Source organism: Scyliorhinus torazame, chromosome 2, assembly GCF_047496885.1.
Source record: "Scyliorhinus torazame isolate Kashiwa2021f chromosome 2, sScyTor2.1, whole genome shotgun sequence".
Classification (NCBI taxonomy): Eukaryota; Metazoa; Chordata; class Chondrichthyes; order Carcharhiniformes; family Scyliorhinidae; genus Scyliorhinus; species Scyliorhinus torazame.
The window spans coordinates 18,199,401-18,227,328 of NC_092708.1; the positions used below are offsets into that span (position 1 = coordinate 18,199,401).

A 27,928-nucleotide genomic window follows, 5' to 3' on the forward strand; every position below is an offset into this window, starting at 1 on the left:
ACGGCATCTGGTGCAATGCCACACGACAGACGTGTGAGCAAAGCTATGGCTCATGGAACAAACGGGACCGTAACAACATGGATACACAATTAGCTGAGTGACAGGAAACGGAGGCCAGTGGCTTTTGGACTGGGGGAAGGTTTGTGGTGGAGTTCCCCAGAGACTCTTACTTTTCCTGATGTGTATTAATCACCTAGACCTTGGGCACAATTTCATAATTTGCGTTTGATACGAAATGGAAGCATTGTAAATTGTGACAAGGATAGTGTAGGATTTCCAAAGGTCATAGACAAGCTGAGTGGACAGTTGGAAGAGGACGTTCAATGCGGAGATGTGGGCGGTGATTCATTTTGATCGGAAGTACATGGAGAGAGAATATAAAACAAAGGGTACAGTTCTAAAGGGGGTTCAAGGACCTGTGTGCATATGTGTATAAATCATTAAAGGCTTTAGGACAGGTTAAGAGAATAGTTAATAAATGCATACATATTCGAGGCTTTATTAATAGGCCGTAAAGTACAAGAGCAAGGACATTACGTTAAACGTGTATAAGACACTAACTAGTCCGGACTCGCATGGCGTATTGCATCCAGTTCTGGATGCTTTTCTTTAGGAGGGCTGCGAAGGCATTGGAGAAAGTGCAGAGAAGATTCTAGAGAATGGTTGCGGGTTGAGGAACTTCAGTTATGAAGATAGATTGAGAATGTTATCCTTGATGATGAGCAGGCTGAGAGGAGATTTGATGAAGGTATTCAAAATCATGAGGGGTCTACACAGAGCAGACGGGGAGAAGAAAGTGTTTCCGCTCGCGAAAGGATCAAGAATGCGAGGCAACAGATTTAAAGTAATTGGCAAAAGAAGCAAAAGCACTACGGGAGAAAGGTTTGGGTCTGCGAAGCACGGCCTGAGAGTGTGGTGGAGGCAGGTTCAATCGAGGCACTCAAGCTGTTATCTGAAAGAAAAGAGTGTGCAGGGATACGGGGAGCAGGCGTGAGAATGGCACCAGGTGAGTTGGTCATCCAGAGGGCTGGTGCAGACACGATGGGTTGAATGGCCTCCTTCTGCACCGTAACAATACTGAGATTCTGTGGTGTTTTTTAAAAAGCCAGTTATATTGTAGCAGCATTGTCATTTTTTTCACAGGACAGAAGGATGTTATTTTGTTCTGTTAGATTTAGGAACTAATTGCAAAGCAAATTTACATCTCGGGTGCTACCGTGACAGCAGTCATGTGCTAAGGAATAACGGGGCTGGTTTAGCTCACGGGACTAAATCGCTGGCTTTTAAAGCAGACCAAGGCAGGCCAGAAGCACGGTTCAATTCCCGTACCAGCCTCCCCGAACAGGCGCCGGAATGTGGCGATTCGGGGCTTTTCACAGTAACTTCATTGAAGCCTACTTGTGACAATAAACGATTTTCATTCCATTTAATTTCATATCAGCCCACCAGCCACGTGGGGAGCTGTAGGAAATACACTCAATGAAGCCCCAGCATTTTGAATCTAAACGCTTGTTTATTTCAAAGTTCTGGGGACAAGAAGATATAAGAGCGTCCGATAGTGGAGCAACATTGGGACCGGTGGCAACTCACAGCTGAAGAGTTTCCGACTGAGTTTCCTGCTGGAGGCTGGTTAGGGGAACTTTGACTTCACAATGTCTGTGCGGAGTCTGCACGTTCTCCCCGTGTCTGCGTGGGTTTCCTCCGGGTGCTCCGGTTTCCTCCCACAGTCCAAAAGATGTGCAGGTTAGGTGGATTGGCCGTGCAAAATTGCCCTTAGTGTTCAAAATTGCCCTTAGTGTTGGGTGGGGTTACTGGGTTACGGGGATAGGGTGGAGGTGTGGGCTTGGGTAGGGTGCTCTTTCAAAGAGCCGGTGCAGACTCGATGGGCCGAATGGCCTCCTTCTGCACTGTAAATTCTATGAGAATGCCAGTGGGGCGGGCGGGCAGAATTGTACAGAGCGTGCCGATTTCTCATGTGCTCCTCGCACTCCGCCCAGTGCACTGAATCTCCTCGCAAAATGACAATCCGATGGAAAGTTGGATTTAAGGCAGTGGCCATGCACACCCTCGGGCCTGTGCTGCCATTCTGTTACATATTGGCTGAATTGCACCACATTAGTTCTCGCGCCCTTAGTGCCTTGTCCGACAAAAGTAGCAAATAATCTCAGTTTTGAAGTTGTCAATTCACTGCCCAGCATTGTGGGAGAGAGAGAGTTCCAGATTTGCACCCCCCTTTGTGTGGAGAAGAGCTTCCTGACATCGCCCCTGAACGGTCTGGCCTAACTTTAAGGTTCTGTCCTCTTAATAATCTTTATCATTGTCACAAATAGGCTTAAATTAACGCTGCAGTGAAAGTTACTGTGAAAAGCCCCTAGTCGCCACATTCCGGCGCCTGTTCGGGTACACAGAGGGAGAATTCAGAATGTCCAAATTACCGAACAGCACGTCTTTCGGGACTTGTGGGAGGAAACCAGAGCACCCGGAAGAAACCCACGCAGACACGGGGAGAACGTGCAGACTCCGCAAAGACAGTGACCCAAGCCGGGATTCGAACCCTGGCTCTGTGAAGCAGCAGTGCTAGCCACTGTGCTACCGTGCCTCCCTGGTGCTTGCTCTGGACTCACCCAGCAGAGGAAATATTTTTTCCCAATCGACCCCAGCAAACCCTTGAATCATGCCTGGTCTCTGCAACTTGTCCTTATCCCCTGTTAGCTCTCTTATCATTCTGGTGAATCCTTCCAGAAGGGCTGGGTGGACATGGGGACAATCCTTCGTCAGCCTGTCAAGGTACATGGTCTCCAACCCATTGTTTGGAATTAATATCGTCGCGTTGCTGAGTTTTGAGAGTAGCTGTAATTGACGTCTGGCACCTTCGGAGATAACTCATCTCTCCTTTTCCTTCACCCCCCCACCCCCCCACCCCCCACCCCTCCCTACCCCCACACCACTCCTCCCACATCGCCAGTTCAGCAAGAACCAGAGATTGGACTACCTCACAGGTCGGGTGTGGATCGGCATCTGGCTCATGATCATTGTGATCATCACGGTGGCCTTTGAGGGCAGCCTACTGATCCGCTACATCTCGCCCTTCACACAGGAAATCTTTGCCTTCCTCATCTCCATCATCTTCATCTACGAGACCTTCAATAACCTTTATGAGGTAAGTGGCCACTAAACCTGTATAAAGGACGCCAAAGTTTTGGAGAGGGTGTGCTAAAGTCAATATTTTCCCACTTCTGTAGTAGAAAGATTCAACACACTCGTTAAGACAGAATAACAAACTTTATTTTCAAAACGACTGCATGCAGTACTGGCTGAAACTTGAAGTCAGAGAGCAGTCAACAAAACTGCTGAGTCTTTCGCAAGTTCCGCGCTTTCGCAGAGAATTAGCTCAATATTTATACATTATCATTATCAAGCTTGCGTGACAACAGTATAGTCAGGAATTTGATCGGAAATACAAACGGAAGCATAGAACAGACCATTTTTGGTCACATCACTCATACCATTATATTGTCCTTGGAGGCCTGAACTTATCTTGTTTAATTCCTACGGCCCTGGGTTATGACGAGTTAGTTTTATCAGGAGTTGCCGAGGTTCGGTGTTTTGGAATGGCTCGACCTTCGCTGATCTTTTCAGACTTCAAGTTATGCAGAGTTGGCCTTATCAGTCTTACAGTCTGAAATGGTTAGGGCGGCATTTCTTACAGGGGTCTGGTGAACTGTGGGCATTCTTTACATGGGCCTGGTGAGCTGGAATGCGTAGTTTCAGCCTTTCTTACATTGTATCAAACATTTTGACCAGTCTTCCCATTGACCAGTTTTCCCATCATGCCATTACTTAATTCGTACCATATCACAGGTGCAGAGAAGAATTACTGGAAGTGGACCAGGGTGCTGGACCTATGTGGAGCAGCCAGAGGGTCTGAGGTTGTTCTTCTTAAAGCAGGGAACCTTAAGGGGAGTTTTAGGCCAACGCACATGGTCACCTAAGGCGGCAGGAAATTGTTGGCTCTTTCGAAGCTGCTCGAAAGTCTTTCCCGCTCTCTAACTCGATTTTATTTCACAAAAATTGTGAACTGTCAATGAAACTGATTGTTGCTGAGAGCGGGGACTGACTGCAGTGATCGCAGGAGCAGCAAGAACAGGTGAGTCATGTCTCTCCCATGCTTGCTCCTCCAGCTCGCCCAATTGCAGTTTCCTCTCTCCCACCTTTGCTCCCGCTCCTCCAACAAAAGAACTGGAGGAGCAGGGAAAGGGGCAGAGGGGGGGAATCCATGATCGGAGGAGCTGGAGGAGCAAGCGTCGGAGAGACAGTTTCCATGGTTGGGAGAGCAACCCCATCTCTCCCGCACTCCCTGCTCCTCCAATCGTAACTTGGGCCAGTCCCAGGAGATTTCCGGCTTCACCTCTCCTGCCGGGCCATCAATGGCAGCTGGCTAACACGACGACGTCACCATCCCACTCTTGGTACTTCCCCGCTCCTGGGGAACCTTACGCGTCCCACTGCGGCGAGCCAGCAGGTACCTATTCTTGGAGTGGACCCTCGTGTTAATGTTGGAGCAACTCTCCACATGGACTGAGTGCTTGGGACCACCAGGACTGTATGTCCATCTGAATTATCGCGTTGAATCATCAGTTTTTGAGTAAGATATCAGTAACAAAGAACAAAGAAAAGTACAGCACAGGAACAGGCCCTTCGGCCCTCCAAGCCTGTGCTGATCATGATGCCCTAACTAAAACAAAACCTTCTGCCCTGACTCAGTCCGTATCTATCTATTTCTTCATTATTCATTAATATTTAGATTTCAGCTTCCTCGCGGTTCTGTTAATATTGGTAGGAAATTCGGTTCACAAGTGAGAGTAAGGGAAAATGAAAGGCATTCTTCGCAAAAATTGTGTTTAAACAGCTTTTACACTGGCCAAAAGGATCTGCTTGTTGGATATTGGCAGTGCTAGCCCAATAGAAAAGTGGCTTCAAAATCTGAATCTACTGGGCAGCATGGCGGCACAGTGGTTAGCACTGCAGCCTCACGGCACCGAGGTCCCGGGTTCGATCCCGGCTCTGGGTCACTGTCCGTGTGGAGTTTGCACATTCTCCCCGTGTCTGCGTGTGTTTCGCCCCCACAACCCAAAGATGTGCAGGGTAGGTGGATTGGCCACACTAAATAGCCCCTTCATTGGAAAAAAAAGAATTGGGCACTCTAAATTAAAAAAAAAAAAAAATCTGAATCTATAAACATGCTCCACTTAGTTTGAAAGGAAGTTTAATACTGTGTGTGTGTGTGTGTGTTAACGCAAAGCCCCCGAGCCATAAACCAACGGGACACATGCTGCTGTGCATGTGGGGGGGGGGGGGGGGGAACAGTCTGAAGGTACCCCGCTTACGCGCCCAAAAGCATTGACAAAGGCGTTCAAAATTATGCAGGGTTTTAATGGAGTAGATAAGGAGAATTTTTTAAAAAATCATTCAGTGTATGTGGGCACAGGCGGGCAAGGCTAGCATATATTGTCCATCTCTATTTGTCCTTGAGAAAACTCTGCTGAATCTGCTTCTGCAATAGAACTCGGTGACTCTGTGAATCATTTCAGAGGGGCATGTAAGAGCCAGCCACCTTGCTGTGGGTCTGGAGTCACATGTCGGTCAGACGGGGTAAGGGTGGCAGATTTAGTTCCCGAAGGGGGCATCAATGAACCAGATGGGTTTTTTACAACAACCGGCAATCGCTTCATTGTCACCATTATTGAGACTAGCTTTATACTCCCAATATATTGAATTGATTGAATTGAAATTTCCCCACCTGCCGGGGTGGGATTTGAACTCCTGTCTCTTCCTTTATTTAATCATTTATGGGATGTGGGCTTCGCTGGCTAGCCCACCGTTTATTGCCCATCCCTAAATTGCCATTGAGAAGGTGGTGGTCAGCTACCTTCTTTACCTGCTGCAGGCCAGCCATGTGGTGTAGGTACAGCCACAGTGCGATTAGGGAGGGAGTTCCCAGTTTTTGACCCATCGACAGTGAAGGAGATGCCGATATAGGTCCAAGTCAGGATGGTCTGTGACTTGGAGGGGGGGGTGTTCACACTCCTTATGCCACACGGGGCAAGCTTGGCAATATTCCCCATGTGGCTCGAGGAGTATGCGCCCCCCCAAGCTAATCAGGGAACAGGGTTACATTCTATATAAGGTCGGCCAGAATGTAACGGCCGATAGAGAGAAAGGACCGGTGACTTTCAACCGGGTCACTGGTGTACATACTACTGTGTTAATAATAAGTTTCTGTTTGTTACTTGAATTACTTCTCTTGCCGCTACTAAACTGGCGACGAGGACAAAAACCGGAAGCCGTTGACGTGCTACTCTGCCACCTATGCCACCTCTGGAAAATTTGTTCGCCTCGACCTTGTCTACACTGTGCCTCTGTTCGGTTGCTTCGCCGCGTTAGACCCCACGAGTCATGGAAGCAATTTACGGAACGGCTCTGCTATCTTCAAGCCCAATGCGACCGCCAAACAGTAACCTTGCAGACTGCCTGCGGCGCTCACACATTCACTGTTATTCGGGGCTTCACGTTTCCGGCAGCACCGGATTTTGGAACGGTCAAGTGGCTCCACGTCCACTGCTGTGCCGAGTGCGGCTGTCGGTTTTGGTAACACTGAACCCATCACCGTAATTCCATTCTCCTTCAAATGAGATCCAGCCGACGAATCGGAGAATTAGCCGGAGTCGGTGAGAGGCTGATGCTGCCGATCCGGCGGTGCAGATATTCTGGACAGCGCGGGAGGATGTAAACGAAACGGCTCCGAAAGAGCGCGATTCGTGACGGACGCTCTCGGAAAGGCCGGGGATGGGGCAACAGCAAGCCTGCGTCGGCGTACCTGCTGGTGTTGGTGCCGGCCGGGGAGGCAGTCCAGCAGGGCAGGGGTAGGTTTGGCACAACGAGACCCGGACACGGTGGAAGGAAGCGCGACACGGCAGCCAGGGGGCAGTGAGGCCGCCCGTCACATCTTCACTCACCGGGGAGGCGGCCCAGCTCCCCACAGCCGCAGCAGCAGGCCGGGCCTGTGGGGCCGGAGGAAAGGCAGCGGAGACGCCTGGAACAGAGGGAGGAAACCCCCCGGAGAAGTCCAACAGCAGGGGTTGGAGGAGCAGAGGAGGCGAAGCAAGAGAAAGAAGAAGCCAAAGGCGGTGATGCAGAACTGAGGTCAAAAAAGGGCAAAAAAAAACAACAGGCTGCAGCTGGATTTAAAAGTTAAAAGTAGATGGTTTTCCAAGATGCTGACTCAAGGTGGCGACTCTGCAAATTCTCCCCTACAGATCCTCTTCCTACATCTTAACTGTTATTATTGTATGTTTATGTTTTCATGTATGGAACGATCTGCCTGGACTGTAAGCAGAACAATACTTTCACTGTACCTCGGTACACGTGACAATAAATAAATAAATACGGTAACGTTCAACCAGCTAGTAACACTTGTGATTTGATTTCATTTCATTTGTTATTGTCACATGTATTATCACAGTGAAAAGTATTGTTTCTTGCATGCCACACAGACAATGCATACCATACATAGGGAAGGAAGGAGAGACTGCTGTTATGGGTCAGGGTTTAGAGGAGTTCACCTGACCCACAACTTTTACTAGATTGTGGTATGGGGAGCTCACGGCCCACTCTCCAAGTGTGGTACAGCAGAAATGGAAAAGTATTTTTTAAAGCAAAACAATGTTTATTCTATGAGCTCAAGTTAATCTTTTTAAAACATACAGTGAACATCTTAGCAACCATTAATTCAAATATAACCCCCAAAGAATACAACACTAAGTAATCCTTAAACTGTCCTTTTAACATCCATAAGACTTAAAAAAAGAAGTTTTAACAGAAGCACATCAGGTTAAAGTCACTAGTGAGAGCAGTTATTAGTTTTAAATCACCAAAGGATCAATTTACAGTCTTTAGATTACAGAGAGAGACTAATACCCCTTCTGGCTGTGACTGCAGCTATCCAGCTCTGAAAACGAAACTAAAACACACCCTGCAGCAAACAGCCGAAAACGAAAGTAAAAAGCTGACAGACAGCCCAGCTCCACTCACACTCTTTCTTAAAGGTACATTTCTTAAACATCCAGTTCTTAAAGGTACTCTCACATGACACTACAGAATGTAATATTACAGTCATAACTAGGGTGTAGAGAAAATATCAACCTAATACAATGTAGGTCCATTCAAAATTCTGATAGCACCAGGGAAGAAGCTGTTCTTGAGTCGGTTGGTGCGTGACCTCAAACTTTGGTATCTTTTTCCTGACGGAAGAAGGTGGAAGAGAGTATGTCCGGGGTGCGTGGGGTCCTTAAATATGCTGGTTGCCTTTCCGAGGCAGCGCGAATTGTAGATAGAGTCAATGGATGGGAGGCTGGTTTGTGAGACGAACTGGGCTACATGCACAACATTTTGTAGTTTCTTGCGGTCTTGGGCAGAGCAGGACCCATACCAAGCTGTGATACAACCAGAAAGAATGCTTTTTATGGAGACCATTTACCCCTACGCCATTGACCATTGTGCAAAGGTATTGGTTTAACACAGCGGAACAGTCTGAGGAAGAGTCAGTCGCCAAGTATGTATCCCGGTTGAAAACTTCCATCGAACATTGCGATTATAGGCCTGTTCTTGCAGACGTGCTTCAGGACCAGTTAGTTTGTGGCATCAACAACCGTGAAATCCAAAAGCGGCTTTTGGATGAAGGGTCCCTAACTTTCCAACAGACATTGTGAATCTCTCACTTCCAGGAAAGTGCAGCCCTGGGTGCACAAGGATTACAGGGGATGGAAGTTAATGCCTTGCGGCGCCGCAGCCCTCCCCGCCTTTCATCACCCAGGACCGGGTCGCCGGCAGGCACTTGGCCCCAGGTCTCCTGACTCGAAGCCTCGAGGGACACCCTGGCCGAGGATTCGGGCGAGGCTGACTGCTCACCGTGTGAACGGTGTGGCCACAGGAGCCGCTGGCCACGTAGTCCGTGTGTGGGACAAGGTCCTGTCTGCTCGGGCGTCCTTTTAAAAAAAATAAATTTTGAGTACCCAGTTCATTTTTTCCAATTAAGAGGCAATTTAGCGTGACCAGGGGTAGCACGGTGGCGCAGTGGGTTTAGCCCTGCTGCCTCACGGCGCCGAGGTCCCAGGTTCGATCCCGGCTCTGGGTCACTGTCCATGTGGAGTTTGCACATTCTCCCCGTGTTTGCATGGGTTTCACCCCCACAACCCAAAGATGTGCAGGGTAGGTGAATTGGCCACGCTAAATTGCCCCTTAATTGGAAAAGATTAATTGGGTATTCTAAAAAAAAATTTAAAAATTTTGCGTGGCCAATCCACCTAGCTGCACATCTTTGGGTTGTGGGGGCGAAACCCACGCAAACACGGGGAAAATGTGTAAACTCCACACGGGCAGTGACCCAGGGCCGGGATTCGAACCCGGGTCCTCAGCGCCGTGAGGCAGCAATGCTCACCACTGAACTGCCTGGCCATGCCCCGTGTCGGTGCCATTCGGATTCCACTATGTGTCAATGGTCACCTTCTCCGCATGGAAAGACCCCAAAACCTCTCCAAAGTCCCGACAGGAGCAGAACATATGTACGTGATTGGCCTGGCCCCTCCCACACCGCTCACTAATGTCCTCCATCCCCTCGAACAGCCGGCTCAACCTTGACCTCGCAGGTGCACCCTGTGCCCACCTTTAATTGTATTAGCCCTAGTCTCACGCACCAGGTTGAGGCATTCACCCTCCGTAGCACCTCGCACCACAACCCTTCCTCCAGCGGCTCTCCCTGCTCCTCCTCCCACTTGGCCTTAACCCCATCCAACGACGCTGTATCCTCCTCCAGAATCCTCCCAGAAAACGGCAAGACCACACCCCCCACCCCAAACCCCATCACCGACAACACCCTCTCCAACAACCAGGAGGGCGGTGTCACCAGAAACGCCAGGAAAACCTTCCTTGCAAACCCTCCGTGACTTTGAATCGAACCCCGAGTGGCATACCTGACCCACCTATCCCTTTCTCAACCTAACCTGACCCTTCACCTGGAGGAGCATCTCCTACAAAAAGACCACCCACGCCTTCAACCTCCTCAAATGCACAAAATCCAGGGACTCTTCACCGGGCTGTTCAGCCCCCGTTTATTCCAAGTGACGACTTTCCAGAGGCCTGCGACTCCACTCCCCTCTACTTTCCGTCATCCTCCTCTTCCAATTTCATCCTAAAGCGGGCCCATCAACAGTCAGTTCTCCCCAGTTTTTAGTCTCTAATAAATTCATTGGCATCATCTGGGGTTTCAAAATAGTGCTCCCGGCCTTCAAAGGTCACCCACAGTTTTGCCAGGGAGAGCACCCCAAACCTGATCTGCCTTCGGTATAGAACCGCTTTGGTCTAGTTGAACTAGGCTCCGCTCCAATGCCCTGGTAGATTCGGTCCCTGTTCCCCTCTCATTCGCAATTCCGCTTCTCCCTGGCCCACCGCGGGATCTTCTCCTTCCGTACAAACTTATGGAGCCTCACAATCACCGCCCGCAGCAGCTGCCCACTCTCAGCTTCTGCCTTAGGGACCTTTGCGCTCTGTCCACCACTGGGGCCTTGTCCAGCACCCCCTCCGCCAACAGCCCCGCCAGGATCCTTGAGACGAATCTCATGGCACTCGTGCCTTCCACGCCTTCAGGCAGGCCGACGATACGCAGAATCAGTTATCCTGCTCCTCTGACTTTGCCCTTAGCGACTTGCAAAGGTCCCCCAGGGGCCCGCCTCCGCCTCCGATGCCACCACTCAATCAGTGTGGTCGAACATCCCCTTCCCCATCTCCCGGATCTGCAACCCCTCTGCCTCCAGGCTCTTCTCAACTCTCTCCATCCAGCCTTTCAAAGGTGCTACCGCTCCTCTCGATGGCTTTTGATCGATCTTCCTGCATCTACTTTCACTTCTGGCAGAACCCCCTCCCTGATTAACGCAATCGGCTGCTCCATCTGGGGTTTTCCAGCATGGGACAACCCTCCCCTCCACCATCTTCCCAATTGTTGCTGCACCCTCAGTTCCTTGGCCAGGTCTTTAACCTTCTTCTGCGAGTCTGATAACTGGTAGACATGCCTCTCCCGAGGGGAACTTCTCCTCCACACCTTCAGCTACACCTTTCTGTCAAAACTACCCCACTTTAAAAAGAGCTCAAATCAACAGCTTCGAGTAGGAGCTGCCCTGTATGCGACCCCTCCATGGCCGCCACCGGAAGTCCCCCTCATGGAGGGTAGGTGGTCTTCCCCGTGTGGTGGTTTACCTCGACGACATGCTCAACACGGGAGCGACGGAGACCGAACACTTGCAAAACCTAGAGTCCGTTCTGCGACGTTGCACCGAGTACAGCGTCCGTTTCAGCAAAGCCAAAAGTATCTTTATTGCAAAGAAGGTTGATTACTTGGGCTACCAGGTGGATCGCGAGGATCTTCACCCTGTGGCTGACAAGGTGCAGGCTATCAAGCTAACCCCAGTGCCGGCGAATGCTACGGAGCTGCGGTCGTTTTTGGGCCTCATTAATTACTATGGCCACTTTTACCAAACTTGGCTACAATCCTGGCCCCCCTTCATTGGTTACTGCAGAAAGACAGGCCTTGGGTGTGGGGCAAAGAGCAGGATGCTGCTGTTCAGCTCATGAAGCGAACACTGGTTTCTTCCAAGGTCCTCACGTATTTTGACGCCACCAAGCTGCTATTCCTGACGTGCAACACGCCGCTCTATGGCATCAGTGCTGTACTATGCTGTACCCCGAACAGGCGCCGGAATGTGGCGACTAGGGGCTTTTCACAGTAACTTCATTGAAGCCTACTCGTGACAATAAGTGATTTTCATTTCATTTTCATTTCATTCACTATCCCACCGCAACGACCTGGTTCGCCCCAATGCCTCGTTGGCTTCGAGGGGTCGTTGTTCGACAGACCGGTCCCGTTTCATACCAAGTCCGTGTGCAAGGCCAGCTGATGGAGCGTCACCTTGATCATCTTCGTGCCAGATCCTCATCGTCCCTCGTCTTCACTTCGGCCGGCCATTAAGGCGGCGTCACTTTGGGGCGACCTCCAGCCCAGCATGGGCGTTTCCGCCGCTGTTAAAGTCTACGCACCCGGTCCCGTCTTCTCCTCGGGATGCCGAGATGCCTAATGTTTGGTCGACAGATTCCGATACGGAGACCCAGCCCTCTGAGATCTCCGACTCTGACATCGTCACCCAGCCACCGCCTGGTGGTTCTCCAACACGTCGATCCAACCGCAAACGCTGTTCTCCAGTTCGATAAACGGCGGCCACTCCGGTTTCTCCTCCGAAACTCTAGTGTCGACCTCCGGCCATCGAGACTGGTCCGGAGTTTTCGGTTCCACCTTCGTCGTCAGTTCTACGAGCATCTTCTTCGTCTTCTCGTATTCTTTGTTATCCTCATCCGTCCCGGAGGGGGCCTTTGGACTTTGGGGGGAGGGGGAGGGTGTAGTAGCCCGCACAGGACACACGGGCTAAGCTGCTAATATTCCGCGTGTGGCTCGAGGAGCACAAACTCACCGGCTAACTACGGTGCGGGGTTACATTGTATATAAAGTCAGCCAGAATGTAACAGCGAAAGGACCGGTGACTTTCAGCCGGGTCCCTTGTGTACACACTACCGTGTTAATAAATACATTTCTGTTTGTTACTCGACTGACTTATTTTCCCGTCACTAAACTGTCTCTGTCCATCTAGGTGGTAGAGGCCGTTGGTTTGGAAGGTGTTGTTGAAGGAACTTTGCTACGTTGTCACAGTGCAGCTTGTAGCCGGTACAGACACACGGCTGCCAGTGTGCATCAGTGGTGGTGGGAGTGAATGTTGAAGGTGGTGGAGCCAATCAAGCGGGGCTGCTTTGTCCTGGATGGTGTCGAGCACCTTGAGTGTTGTTGGAGCTGCGCTCATCCAGGCAAGTGGAGAGTATTCCATTACACTCCTGACTTGCGCCTTGTAGATGGGGGGACCGGCTTTGGGGAGTCAGGGGGTGAGTTACTCACCGCAGGATTCCCAGCCTCTCACCTGCTCTAGTAGCCACAGTATTAATGTGACTAGTTGAGTTTAGTTTATGGCCAATGGTAACCCCCAGGATGTTGATGGTGGGGGATTCAGCGATGGTAATGCTGTTGAATGTCAATTCTTCCAGATCTTTTTGGCCATTAGTCCTGTAACATCACCACGGTGCTGCCTTACTCATGGGAAAGCCATTTCCCGAGGCGGAAGGTTCGGTGACCAGAGGGCACAGATTTAAAGTAATTATCATAAGAAGCAGCAGTGACACATGGATAAAAAAAACATCTCCGGCAGCGAGTTGGTGTGAGCTGGAATGCACTGCCTGAATGTGGAAGCAGATTCAGTAGGACCTTTCTTTAGAGAATTAGATAAATACTCGGAGAGGAATCATTTGCAGGGCTCTGGGGAAGGAGCAGGGGAGTGGGACTAATTGGACAGCCCTTTCAAAGAGCCAGCACATGTACAATGGGTCGAATGGCCTCCTCCTGTACGAATCGATGATTCCATGATCTCTCTATGTTGTGTAATGCTGATTTCTTTTTCCCCTCCCATCTCCAGGTCTTTGAGGAAAATCCACTCCTGAGCATCTATCCACCAATTAAACTGCAGAGATCCAATTCTACGCAGCATGTCGTGGGCTCCACACAGATGCAACCCAACACGGCTCTGCTGTCCCTCGTCATGATGGTTGGCACCTTCTTCCTTGCCTTTTTCATGAGGAAATTCCGAAATAGCCGGTTCCTAGGAGGAAAAGTAAGTAGGTGGGGCGGTAACCAGGAAACTCCCAGATTGTCCTAAAACCCCACCCGCACCCCAATGGAAATCTGCCGTCAGATTTGGCTCTGGCCAAATGTGATTCCAGATCCACAGCAATGCGGCTGACTCGGAATACGGCACTGGCACAGAATTTGTGCCCTGCCTCTCTATACCCTGCCCTGTCACAACTCGGGCAATACCCAGCAACAGGAGGGGATACCGGGACAGGTGGTGAAATCTTCGGTCAAAGTGTTCTGGGTTTTTTTCTTTCATTTATGGGAAATGGGTGTTGCTAGCCAGGCCAGCATTTATTGCCAATCCTAATTTCCCTTGAGAAGGTGGCAGTGAACTGCTTTCTTGAACCATTATCATCGAATCATAGAATTTTCAGTGCAAAAGATACATAGATAGATAGAAGATAGGCGCTGGAGGAGGCCTTTTGGCCCTTCGAGCCTGCTCCGCCATTCATCACGATCATCCAACACAATAGCCGAATCCTGCTTTCTCCCCATAGCCTTTGATCCCATTCTCCCCAAGTGCTATATCCAGCCGCCTCTTGAATATATTTAATGTTTTAGCATCAACTACTGCCTGTGGTAATGAATTCCACAGGCTCACCACTCTTTGGGTGAAGAAATGTCTCCCTATCTCTGTCCGAAATGGTTTACCCTGAATCCTCAGACTGTGACCCCCTGGTCCTGAAATGAAATGAAAATCGCTTATTGTCACAAGTAGGCTTCAAACAAAGTTACTGTGAAAAGCCCCTAGTCCCCACATTCCGGCGCCTGTTCGGGGAGGCTGGTACAGGAATTGAACCGTGCTGCTGGCCAGCTTTAGTCTGCTTTAAAAGCCAGCTCTTTAGCCCTGTGCTAAACCAGCCCTGGACACACCCATCACTGGTAACATCTTCCCTGCATCTACCTTGTCTAGTCCAGTTAGAATTTTATAAGTCTCTATGGGATCCCCCCTCATTCTTCTGAACTCCAGCGAGAACAATCCCAACCTAGTCAATCTCTCCTCAAATGACAATCCCGCCATCCCTGGAATCAGTCTGGTAAACCTTCGCTGCACTCCCTCGAGAGCAAGAACATCCTTCCACAGAAAAGGAGACCAAAACTGCCCACAATACTCCAGGTGTGGCCTCACCAAGGCCCTGTACAATTGTAGCAACACATCTCTGCTTCTGTACTCGAAACCTCTTGCAATGAAGGCCGACATACCTAGCCTTCTTTCATAGAATTTACAGTGCAGAAGGACGCCATTCGGCCCAGTGAGTCTGCACCGGCTCTTGGAAAGAGCACCCTACCCAAGGTCAACACCTCCACCCTATCCCCATAACCCAGTAACCCCACCCAACACTACGGGCAATTTTGGACACTAAGGGACAATTTATCATGGTCAATCCACCTAACCTGCACATCTTTGGATTGTGGGAGTAAACCGGAACACCCGGAGGAAACCCACGCAGACACGGGGAGAACGTGCAGACTCCGCACAGACAGTGACCCAAGCTGGGCAGAGATTCCGGGACCTTGGAGCTGTGAAGCAACAGTGCTAACCACTGTGCTACTGCGCCGCCCTTGAGAAGCATCAGAAAGGAGGAGAGCGAGGTGGGAAGGTTTCGGGTGGGAATCTCAGAGCTTAGGGCCCAGGTGGCAATAGACATAGTCACCAGCGATTTAAAATCAGTGCTGAGTCTCCTTCATGAATGCAACAGGCTGACCTTCTGAACCAGGAGGCCAAAATTAGTGGAGTTCAGAGATAGTGGAGGGTTTAAGGGCTGGAGGTGTTGGAGAGATGGGGGGAGGTGGTGGGGAGGGGGGGGCGGGGGGGGGGGGGGCGTGGTGCGTGGCAGGGGAATGGGAGTCTAAGGTACCGGAGTAAGGCATGGAAAGAGGTTACAATGCATGGATGCAGACTTTGAAGTTGAGGTATTGCCAGAGCCAGAGTTATAAGTGAGCAGAAAGTGTGCTGAGTTAATGGGGGTTTTGGATGAGCAGAGATTAATGTGAAAGGTGGAAACCTGTGAAGAAGGAGGTAGGAGGCCCATGAATGCAGATTTTCAACAGCAAGTGGATTTAAGGCTGGAGTGGAGTTGGACATTGTCACAGAGGTTCAGATAGGTAGGCATGCTAATGGAGAGGACATACTGGTCAGAACCTCAGCTCAGATTCAAATGGGACACTGGCAGGGGGTCAATATATTTTACTTTGCGTGGGCTCTTCTTGAGATTCTGAAGGGCCTGAATTCTTCAGATGGATGGGACTCTAATGAGCGTCAGTCAGGAGCAGGCGGGACTTCTGCCCTCATTTGGAAGGAAGCCACGCCTTGTCGAGCTGTCGGCCATTCAGATTGGCTGAGGTGATGAAGCACTGGAACGCCAGTCCTGAGACTCCGTCCCGGGAACCTGAGGACTAGCTAAGTGGCAGGGGTCCCTGGGCCGGGAGTGTAGGGGACTCTGGAGGGTTGCGAGGAGGGGGGGGGGGGGGATCAATGCATTGGCTGGGATGGAGAAAAGTCCAGAGGTATCTGGTCGTTGAGGGGAGGATGTTCGCAGTCAGAAGGGGGCTTCCGGGCAGCACGGTGGCGCAGTGGGTTAGCCCTGTTGCCCCACGGCGCCGAGGTCCCAGGCTCGATCCCGGCTGTGGGTCACTGTCTGTGTGGAGTTTGCACATTCTCCCCGTGCCTGCGTGGGTTTCGCCCCCAAAATCCAAAGATGTGCAGGGTAGGTGGATTGGCCACGCTAAATTGCCCCTTAATTGGAAAACATTAATTGGGTACTCTAACTTTTAAAACAAAAGGGAAAAAAAAAAGAAAGAGGCTTCCGATGGAGGCAAAATTGAGGCTGGCCGGGAAAAGGCTCTAAATTGGCCATTAGGCCCGAGACCCTGCCTGTCCCTCCATCAAATAACGTCTGGGTCAGGGTGTATGGGATCGCGGAGAGAATCCCGTCCATGCAGCACGGTAGCACAAGTGGATAGCACTGTGGCTTCACGGCGCCAGGGTCCCAGGTTCGATTCCCCGCTGGGTCACTGTCTGTGCGGAGTCTGCACGTTCTCCCCGTGTCTGCGTGGGTTTCCTCCGGGTGCTCCGGTTTCCTCCCACCGTCCAAAGACGCGCAGGTTAGGTGGATTGGCCAATGATAAATTGCCCTTAATGTCCAAATTGCCCTTGGTGTTGGGTGGAGGTGTTGAGTTTGGGTAGGGTGCTCTTTCCAAGAGCTGGTGCAGACTCAAGGGGCCGAATGGCCTCCTTCTGCACTGTAAATTCAATGATAATCTATGATTAATCTAGGACAAAGGTTCGGCACAACATCGTGGGCCGAAGGGCCTGTTCTGTGCTGTATTTTCTATGTTCTATGTTCTATGTCCACTCTATCCAGGCTTCACAGTATCCTGTAAGTTTCAATAAGATTCCCCCTCATCCTTCTAAACTCCAACGAGTACAGCTCCAGAGTCCTCAACCCTTCCTCATATGCCAAGCTCTTCATTCCAGGGATCATTCTTGTGAACCTCCTCTGGACCCTTTCCAAGGCCAGCCCATCCTTCTTTAGATACGGGGCCCAAAACTGCTCACAATACTCCAAATGGAGTCTGACCAGAGCATTATCCAGCCTTAAGAGTACACCCCTGGTCTTGTATTCTAGTCCTCTTGACACGAATGCTAACATTGCATTTGCCTTCCTAACTACTGACTGAACTTGCATGTTAACCTTAAGAGAATCATGAACAAGGACTCCCAAGTCCCTTTGTGCTTCAGATTCCCTGAGCATCTCTCCATTTAGAAAATAGCCTATGCATCTATTCTTCCTACCAGTGCACAGCCTCACACTTTTCCAAGTTGGCTTCCATTTGCCACTTCTTTGCCCACTCTCCTACCCCGTCCAAATCCTTCTGCAGCCTTCCCACTCCCTCAACCAGTCACTCTACATATCTTTGTATCATCTTCAAACTTAGCAACAATGTCCTCTGTTCCTTCTTCCAGATCATTAATGTATATCGTGAATAATTGTGGTCCCAAGACCACTAGTCACCGGCTGCCATCCTGAAAAAGAACCCTTTATCCCCACTCTCTGCCTTCTGCCAGTCAGCCAATCCTCTACCCATGCCAATACCATGCCCCTAACATGGGCTCTTAACTTATTTTTTTAAAATAAATTTTGCATACCCAATTCATTTCTTTTTCCAATTAAGGGGCAATTTAGCGTGGCCAATCCACCTAACCTGCACATCTTTGGGTTGTGGGGGCAAAACCCACGCAAACACGGGGAGAATGTGCAAACTCCACACAGACAGTGACCCACAGCCAGGATAGAACCTGGGACCTCGGTGCCGTGAGGCAGCAGGGCTAACCCACTGCGCCACCGTGCTGCCCGCTCTTAACCTATTTAACAGTCTCCAATGCGGCACCTTGTCAAAGACCTTCCGGAAATCTAAATAGATCTTGTCCAGGGGTTCTCATTTGTCTATCTTCCTCATTTCCTCCTCAAAGAACTCTTAACAGATTTGTCAGACATGACCTCCCCTTGATGAAGCCATGCTAACTCAGTCCTATTTTATCATGCACTTCCAAAGTACTCCACGATCTCGCCTTTAATAATGAACTCTAAAATCTTACCAATGACCGAAGTCAGGCTAACCAGCCTATAATCTACCTCCCTCCCTTCTTAAACAGGAGTGTTGCATTAGCCATTTTCCAGTCCTCTGAGACCCTTCCTGTCTCCAGTGATTCCTGAAAGATACTAACCACCAATGCCTCCACAATCTCCTCCACTATCTCCTTCAGAACCCTGTGGGTCAGGGGTCACATGAAGGCCAGACCGGGTAAGGACGGTAGATTTCCTTCCCGAATGGATGAACCAGATGGGTTTTTAAAACAGCAGATGATATTTTCAAGATGGTGGCACAGTGATGATGTCACTGGATGAGTTATCTACGGACCCAAACTAATGCTCTGGACACACAGGATCAAATCTCACCACAGCCACATTTAAATTGAATTCATTAAATCTGGAATATAAAGTTAGTCTCTGTAATGGTGGCCATGAAACTGTCGTTGATTGCCTTCACTCATGTCCGTTAGGGAAGGAAATCTGCCATCCTTACCTGGTCTGGCCTCCATGTAACCCCCGAACTGCAGCAATGTGGTTGAATCTTAAATGCCCTTGGGGATGGGGAATGAATGCTGATCCCGCCCGCGATGCCCACATCCCATAAACGAATATAAAAACAAACACATTGCAAGCCATTGCTGTGGGTCAAGGGTCAGTGGCCAGTCTAAATTGCCCTTAGTGTCCGAAAAGATTAGGCTGGGTTACGGGGATAGGGTGGAGCCGTGGGGCTTAAGTAGAGTGCTCTTTCCAAGGGCCGGTGCAGACTCGATGGGCCGAATGGCCTCCGTCTGCACTGTAAATGCTATGAAAGCCATGCCTGAGGCCAGAGAAAGAAGAAGACCAGAGTGTGTGGTACTTTCAAAGAAGCTATTTAATTAGTCGCACTTCCGCACCCTTCGTAGAATGTGAAAAAGCCTGTCCCTTGCCAGTGACATCCACGTCCCATATAAAGAAAATTAAAAAACTTCCCCCATCCCCTGCAGCAAGGCATCTGCAACAATGAGGAACTTAGCGAGCCGCTGGGAAGACTCACCAGCGACCGCAGGGGAGGTTCCTGCCCAATATCGGGACCGTGCTGCTGGACGCCCCAGACAAGGTAAAAGGACAGGATCGTAAAATATAGAATGGCACGAAGGGGACCCGCGATTGGAGGAGCATCAACGTGGGATTGGAGGGAACAGCTCCCCGTTGATCCTGTCTCCCACGCTCACCAGTCCTCCAGTCAAAATGCACAGGGCGATTTTCAGGGGCTGGTTGTAACGTTTCCAAGGTAAATTCCCCCACTCTGGATTCCAAGCTGGTGAACAGCCTGCTTCAGCATTGGGCCGCTGAAGAGGGGAGGTTGCCTGTTTTCCCACCCCCACGTTCCTGACTTCCCCCATTACTGTTGTGCAGTAATAAGCGCCCTATCGTCAGTAAAAAAAATCTAGCATTATTTTATTTGCCCTCCTCCAGGCCCGACGCATCATTGGAGACTTTGGCATTCCCATTTCACTCCTGTTGATGGTATTGCTGGACATCATAATCACAGACACCTACACCGAGGTAACTATGTGTGTACAATGTGTGTGCATATGTCTGCGTGCGCACACGTAAAATTGATAGGGGTGAATGCAGAGTGACACTCAACCATGTGGGTCCTAATAGTGAAGGGAAGGGGGGGGTCTTGTGGTACAGTTGAGTCTGTACCCCAGTGACAGACAGCTCCAGAGCCCTGCGAGATTGCAGGATATCAGATGTGACACTGCTGGCTCATTCGGGAAACTGTGGGCGGGACTCTCCAATGCCCGAAGCCGATATTGCAATTGCCGATCTGGCGGAGAATGCTTTCGAATCGGGGGCGGTGCCGGTTTGACGCCGGTTTCCGAGTCTCCGCCCTCTTCGAAATGGCATCATCGCGCCTCGCACGGTTGGCACGTCACCTTGAGGCCCTCGACCGATGCTCCGCCCCCGATGGGCCGAGTTCCCAACCGCGCAGTTGACGTGTAGTTTGGGCGGTCGGGAACCCGGCATGCAGGCTGCGGCCGAGAGCCGTGCTGCTGGCCGGGGTGGGGGCTCCGCGGGGGCTGGGGTACAGGTGGGGGGGGGGTGGCCAGGGGTTGTCCTGTAGGGCCGTATTTGGCAGGTCAGGTCCGCGCATGGCCGGCGCCATGTTGTACGGCGTGACCGCTGCAGGTCGTCGCCCTGGGCATGTGCGGACACAGACCCGGCCATTCTCCAGCCTTTTTTGGCGCGGGAGCCGGGGTTTTACCCGGCGCCACTGCTAGCCCCTCACTGGTCCCGGAATCGGTGACGTTTCGGCGCCGATTTTGGTGTCGTAAAACGCCACAGCTCCCACGCCAGCATCGGCACTTACTTGCAGAATCGGAGCATTCAGCCCTGTATTTATGTCAACATTAGGAAGGAGAATCTGTAAGGGGTTAGATACTTCACAATGGAAAAGGTTTATTCAGCCTTCCCTATCCAGGTATAAATTGACTCTGGATCCTCATGCTCCGAGTATCTGAAGCGTATGTGTAATTATTACTGGGCTGGTTCCAGTCACAGCAGCGGCCACTGCAGGGATCTTGGGCCTGCAGGTCCTGCTGGTCAATGAGATCGGCTAGTAGCTTCAGGGGGCAAAATTCCAGTGAGGCGAGGAAGTTGTGCTGCTTAGCCCGCCCGCAACGACTTGTGGCGAGTCAGCATCTGGCTGATTTTACTGCAATTTACCTCAAGAGGGAAGAAGTTATTACGGTGCAGAAGGAGGCCATTCAGCCCATCGTTCTGCTCAGCTCTGTGAATGAGCAATTATCTGAGTTCCATTCTCCAACCTTCTCCCCGTAACCGTGCGCAACCTTCCTTTTCAGAAAACTATCCAATTCACTTCTGAAAGTCTCGATTGAACCTGCCTCCGCCACACTCTCTAAGGCAGCGCACCCCAGACACAAACCTCTCGCCGGGTGAAAATGTTTAGCCTCCTGTCTCCATCACTTCTCTTTCCAATTGGTTTAAGTCTGTCCCCTCCTGTTCTCCATCCTTTCCCGAATGCGAACAGTTTCTCCCAATCGGCTCTGTACGCAGGGGGACATCTAAACAACTGTGACTTTTCCCCCACTCTGAACAGATCAGTTGTAAACTGTACAAACAATGGAGAAAAGCCTGGTGCGCAGAGCGGGCTGGGGACCGAGACCTTTGCGCGCAGCCAGCGGTTAAGATCAGGGATGTGCCACCTCAGAGTAGGGCAGAGGCAGGCCCAATTGAAGCTGTGCAGGGTTACAGGTGGAGGGCACTGGGTGTGTGCAGGGAGCCGGAGCTGACACAACGGACCGAATGGCCTCCTTCTGTGCTGCAACAATTCTACGATGCCGTGACCACAGTGAGCGGCCGGGGTGACGAGTGTGTGTGTCGGAAAGCTGGAGAAGAGAGGGGGAAGGGAATAGGTGACGGGTTTAGATACAGACGGGTGGGTGGTGATCCATTTTTTAATAAGGACAGGGAGAGTCCACACCCAGTAAAAATAAGAACAAAGTTTTATTTACAAACGATATACCTTCCCTGTAGACCCTGACCGGGTTCCATCTGGGTCAGTGTCTTACTCCGCACAGACAGTGACCTAAGCCGGGAATCGATCCTGGGACCCTGGCGCTGTGAAGCAGCTGTGCCAACCACTGTGCTACCGTGACTCTGGGTAATAGAGCTACTCCGCCCCCCAGTTGGGGCGGTCACTCTCCGCAAAGAGCACAGGGAAGACCAGCATTCCAACCCAGTAGGTCCCGTGCGGGATATTACGCATTTGGAGCATAAACACTGCATGAACCAGCTGGGCTTGACGTATGCGTGTTGTAAACTCTGATGGGGGCCGGAACACAAGGGGACATCAGTCAGGGCAAGGCGGTCCAGGAGAGGAGTTCAGAAAATGCCATTATGCTCACAGGGTGGTCGATGTGTGAAACTCTCTCGCTCTGTCTCTGTTAGCTTGATGATTAATTTGAAATCCAATCAATCAGTGTTTGCCAGTCAAGCTTGTAAGGTACCAAGGTGGGTGGAAGGAATTAATTTATAAAGCAACGTTATCTCATTGAATGGGGACAGGGTGGATTTGGGATATTTGGTCAGCAGAAGGCGAGTTGTCACCTGTCCTGGCTGCTAATGCTGGCCTGTCTTTCACTCCACAGAAACTAGATGTCCCCCTGGAGTTTTCCGTCACCTCCCCAATGAAGCGCGGCTGGTTCATTCACCCACTGGGGAAGGAGCAGAACTTCCCAACCTGGATGATATTTGGCTCGGTGATCCCAGCTTTGCTCCTCTTCATCCTCATCTTCATGGAGACCAACATTACCACGTGAGTACAGCCCCCTCACACGTCCCCATCTTCCAGCTGTGTGCCATTAACTAGGATTGCCACCCCCACTCCAGACACTTATATGATGCTTTTAACAGAGTAAAACATCCCTAGGTATTTCATAGGAAGATCATAGAATACGTACAGTGCAGAAGGAGGCCATTCAGCCCATCGAGTCTGCATCGATCCTCTGAAAGATCACCCCATCCAAGCCCATGCCACTCACCCTATCCCCTAACCCAGTAACCCGACCTAACCTTTTGGACACTAAGGGTAATTGATCATGGCCAATCCACCTAACCTGCAAATCTTTGGACTGTGGGAGGAAACCGGAGCACCCAGAAGAAACCCACGCAGACACGGGGAGAATGGGCAGACTCCGCACAGACAGTGACCCAGCGGGGAATCGAACCCGGGTCCCTGGCGCTGTGAGACAACAGTGCTATCCACTGTGCCGCCCTGATCTAATCAAACATACATCTGACACAGAGCCATGTAAGGAGATATTAGGACAGGTCAGCAGAAGTCACAAAACGAGGTTTTAAGAAACGTCTGAAGGGGGGAGCGAGAGGCGGAGAGGTTTAAGGAGGGACTTTCTGAGCTTGGGGTCCAGACAGTTGAAAGCACGGCGATGGAAATCGGGAATGAGGTGGGGGCCAGAATTGGAGGAGTGCGGAGATCTCGCAGTGTCGTAGGACTGGGGGAGATGACCAAGATAGATTATCATCGAATTTACAGTGCAGAAGGAGGCCATTCGGCCCATCGAGTCTGCACCGGCTCGTGGAAAGAGCACCCTACCCAAGGTCAACACCTCCACCCTATCCCCATAACCCAGTAACCCCACCCAACACTAAGGGCAATTTTGGACACTAAGGGAAATTCATTGTGGCCAATCCACCTAACCTGCACATCTTTGGACTGTGGGAGGAAACCGGAGCACCCGGAGGAAACCCACGCACACACAGGGAGGATGTGCAGACTCCGCACAGACAGTGACCCAAGCCGGAATCGAACCTGGGACCCTGGAGCTGTGAAGCAATTGTGCTAACCACTGTGCTACCGTGCTGCCCGTGCCGAGCTTGTGCCGACGGACGGATCTGAAAGTGAGGGTGAGAGTTTTAAAATGGAGGCTTTGCCGGAATAGAAACCAGTGTAGATCAGCGAGCACGAGGAGTGGAGGATGGATGGGACTAAGTTGGGACACAGGCAGGAGAGTTTTGAATGACGACCTCTGCTGTTTCAAAGGAATAAAACTAATGTCACCCGAGGCACTAGGGGGCACTACAGTCATAAGATTCTGTACCAGATGATCTTGGAAGTGACTCCTGGAGTTTATGGAGACAGGTATACTTGTATTTCCCTCGGATACCCTGAAGCACCTTCCAGCCAATGGAGTGGATTTTAAAGTGCAGTCATTGTTGTAATGTAGGAAATGCAGCAGTATGTTGGTGCACAGGAAAAAACGTGATTATGATCGAAATCTGTTTATGTCACGTCCGTTGAGGAAGAATTTATTATCAGAGAACTAGGCGAGCCCCCCAGCTCCTCTTCAAAATGGCGGCCATGGAACCTTTCACTTCCACCAGAACAATGGCATCTCTGACAGTGCAGCACTCCCTCAGTACTGACCCTCTGACAGTGCGGCACTCCCTCAGTATCGATCCTCTGTCAGTCCAGCGCTCCCTCAGTACTGATCCTCTGACAGTGCAGCACTCCCCCAATACTGACCCTCTGACAGTGCAGCACTCCCTCAGACAGTGCAGCACTCCCTCAGTACTGACCCTCTGACAGTGCAGCACTCCCTCAGTACTGACCCTCTGACAGTGCGGCACTCCCTCAGTACTGACCCTCTGACAGTGCAGCACTACCTCAGTACTGACCCTCTGACAGTGCAGCACTGCCTCAGTACTGACCCTCTGACAGTGCGGCGCTCCCTCAGTACTGACCCTCTGACAGTGCAGCGCTCCCTCAGTATTGACCCTCTGACAGTGCAGCGCTCCCTCAGTATTGACCCTCTGACAGTGCAGCACTCCCTCAGTACTGACCCTCTGACAGTGCAGCGCTCCCTCGGTATTGACCCTCTGACAGTGCAGCGCTCCCTCAGTACTGACCCTCTGACAGTGCAGCACTCCCTCAGTATCGATCCTCTGACAGTCCAGCGCTCCCTCAGTACTGTTCCTCTGACAGTGCTGCACTCCCTCAGTACTGACCCTCTGACAGTGCAGCACTCCCTCAGTACTGGTCCTCTGAAGGTGCAGCACTCCCTCAGTACTGACCCTCTGACAGTGTAGCGCTCCCTCAGTACTGACCCTCTGACAGTGCAGCACTCCCTCAGTACTGATCCTCTCACAGTGCACCACTCCCTCAGTACTGTCCCTCTGACAGTGTAGCACTCCCTCAGTACTGACCCTCTGACAGTGCAGCACTCCCTCAGTACTGACCCTCTGAGAGTGTGGCACTCCCTCAGTACTGACCCTCATGCAGTGCAGCACTCCCTCAGTACTGACCCTCTGACAGTGTCGCACTGCCTCAGTACTGACCCTCTGAGAGTGCGGCACTCCCTCAGTACTGACCCTCTGACAGTGCGGCGCTCCCTCAGTACTGACCCTCTGAGAGTGCGGGACTCCCTCAGTACTGACCCTCTGACAGTGCGGCGCTCCCTCAGTACTGACCCTCTAACAGTGCAGCACTCCCTCAGTACTGACCCTCTGACAGTGCGCCACTCCCTCAGTACTGACACTCTGACAGTGCCGCACTCCCTCAGAACTGACCCTCTGGCGGTGCGGCACTCCCTCAGTGCTGACCCTCTGTGAGTGCCGCACTGCCTCAGTACTGACCCTCTGACAGTGCGGCACTCTCTCAGTACTGACCCTCTGACAGTGCAGCACTCCCTCAGTACTGACCCTCTGACAGTGCAGCAGTCCCTCAGTACTGACCCTCTAACAGTGCAGCACTCCCTCAGTACTGACCCTCTGACAGTGCGGCACTCCCTCAGTACTGACACTCTGACAGTGCCGCACTCCCTCAGTACTGACCCTCTGACAGTGCGGCACTTCCTCAGCACTGACCCTCTGACAGTGCGGCACTCCCTCAGTGCTGACCCTCTGTGAGTGCCGCACTGCCTCAGTACTGACCCTCTGACAGTGCGGCACTCTCTCAGTACTGACCCTCTGACAGTGCAGCACTCCCTCAGTACTGACCCTCTGACAGTGCAGCACTCCCTCAGTACTGACCCTCTAACAGTGCAGCACTCCCTCAGTACTGACCCTCTGACAGTGCGGCACTCCCTCAGTACTGACACTCTGACAGTGCCGCACTCCCTCAGTACTGACCCTCTGACAGTGCGGCACTCCCTCAGCACTGACCCTCTGACAGTGCAGCGCTCCCTCAGTACTGACCCTCTGACAGTGCAGCACTGCCTCAGTACTGACTCTCCGACAGTTTATGGAGACAGGTATACTTGTATTTCCCTCGGATACCCTGAAGCACCTTCCAGCCAATGGAGTGGATTTTAAAGTGCAGTCATTGTTGTAATGTAGGAAATGCAGCAGTATGTTGGTGCACAGGAAAAAACGTGATTATGATCGAAATCTGTTTATGTCACGTCCGTTGAGGAAGAATTTATTATCAGAGAACTAGGCGAGCCCCCCAGCTCCTCTTCAAAATGGCGGCCATGGAACCTTTCACTTCCACCAGAACAATGGCATCTCTGACAGTGCAGCACTCCCTCAGTATTGACCCTCTGACAGTGCAGCGCTCCCTCAGTACTGACCCTCTGACAGTGCGGCACTCCCTCAGTATCGATCCTCTGTCAGTCCAGCGCTCCCTCAGTACTGATCCTCTGACAGTGCAGCACTCCCCCAATACTGACCCTCTGACAGTGCGGCACTCCCTCAGTACTGACACTCTGACAGTGCCGCACTCCCTCAGTACTGACCCTCTGACAGTGCGGCACTTCCTCAGCACTGACCCTCTGACAGTGCGGCACTCCCTCAGTGCTGACCCTCTGTGAGTGCCGCACTGCCTCAGTACTGACCCTCTGACAGTGCGGCACTCTCTCAGTACTGACCCTCTGACAGTGCAGCACTCCCTCAGTACTGACCCTCTGACAGTGCAGCACTCCCTCAGTACTGACCCTCTAACAGTGCAGCACTCCCTCAGTACTGACCCTCTGACAGTGCGGCACTCCCTCAGTACTGACACTCTGACAGTGCCGCACTCCCTCAGTACTGACCCTCTGACAGTGCGGCACTCCCTCAGCACTGACCCTCTGACAGTGCCGCACTGCCTCAGTACTGACCCTCTGACAGTGCGGCACTCCCTCAGTACTGACCCTCTGACAGTGCAGCACTCCCTCAGTACTGATCCTCTCACAGTGCACCACTCCCTCAGTACTGACCCTCTGACAGTGTAGCACTCCCTCAGTACTGACCCTCTGACAGTGCAGCACTCCCTCAGTACTGACCCTCTGACAGTGCAGCACTCCCTCAGTACTGACCCTCTGACAGTGCAGCACTCCCTCAGTACTGACCCTCTGACAGTGCAGCACTCCCTCAGTACTGACCCTCTGACAGTGCAGCACTCCCTCAGTACTGACCCTCTGACAGTGCAGCGCTCCCTCAGTACTGACCCTCTGAAGGTGCAGCACTCCCTCAGTACTGACCCTCTGACAGTGTAGCGCTCCCTCAGTACTGATCCTCTCACAGTGCACCACTCCCTCAGTACTGACCCTCTGCCAGTGCGGCACTCCCTCAGTACTGACCCTCTGACAGGGCGGCACTCCCTCAGTACTGACCCTCTGACAGTGCGGCACTCCCTCAGTACTGACCCTCTGACAGTGCGGCACTCCCTCGCTGTGACCATCAACATCGAACGTATGCTCAATTCTCTGGAGCAGGCACAAAGTCACAAGCTTTCCACTCGGAGTCGAGTGTGCCAGCCACTGCGTCAGAGCTGACACCGTGGAATCTGAATGTGGTGCTAGTTCCTCTGGTGATTGATAAGCGGAGTTGATTGAAAACACTGCCCACCGCGGTCTCTGGTTGTTCTAATCAATGTCCCAAACCAAGGGGCATTCACCGGGCAGCACACAGTGCAGCAGCGGACCAAGCATTTCCCCAGTTTTAATCCTAGGTCTGGAGCAGGTTAAGTTGGACTCGGGACCTCTGGTCTCAG

The 27,928-nt window shown here is 51.5% G+C and overlaps 1 protein-coding gene across 2 annotated transcripts in view; it reads left to right on the forward strand.

Moving 5' to 3' along the window:
- Positions 1–27,928, forward strand: part of LOC140386548 (anion exchange protein 3-like) — a 254,089-nt gene that overhangs the window by 210,944 nt on the left and 15,217 nt on the right. For both annotated transcript variants that reach the window (XM_072468972.1, XM_072468979.1), the window contains exons 16-19: positions 2,966–3,160; positions 13,620–13,814; positions 19,885–19,974; positions 22,587–22,753. In XM_072468972.1, coding sequence (XP_072325073.1) covers positions 2,966–3,160; positions 13,620–13,814; positions 19,885–19,974; positions 22,587–22,753 — 647 coding nt within the window. The remainder of the gene's footprint in view (positions 1–2,965; positions 3,161–13,619; positions 13,815–19,884; positions 19,975–22,586; positions 22,754–27,928) is intronic.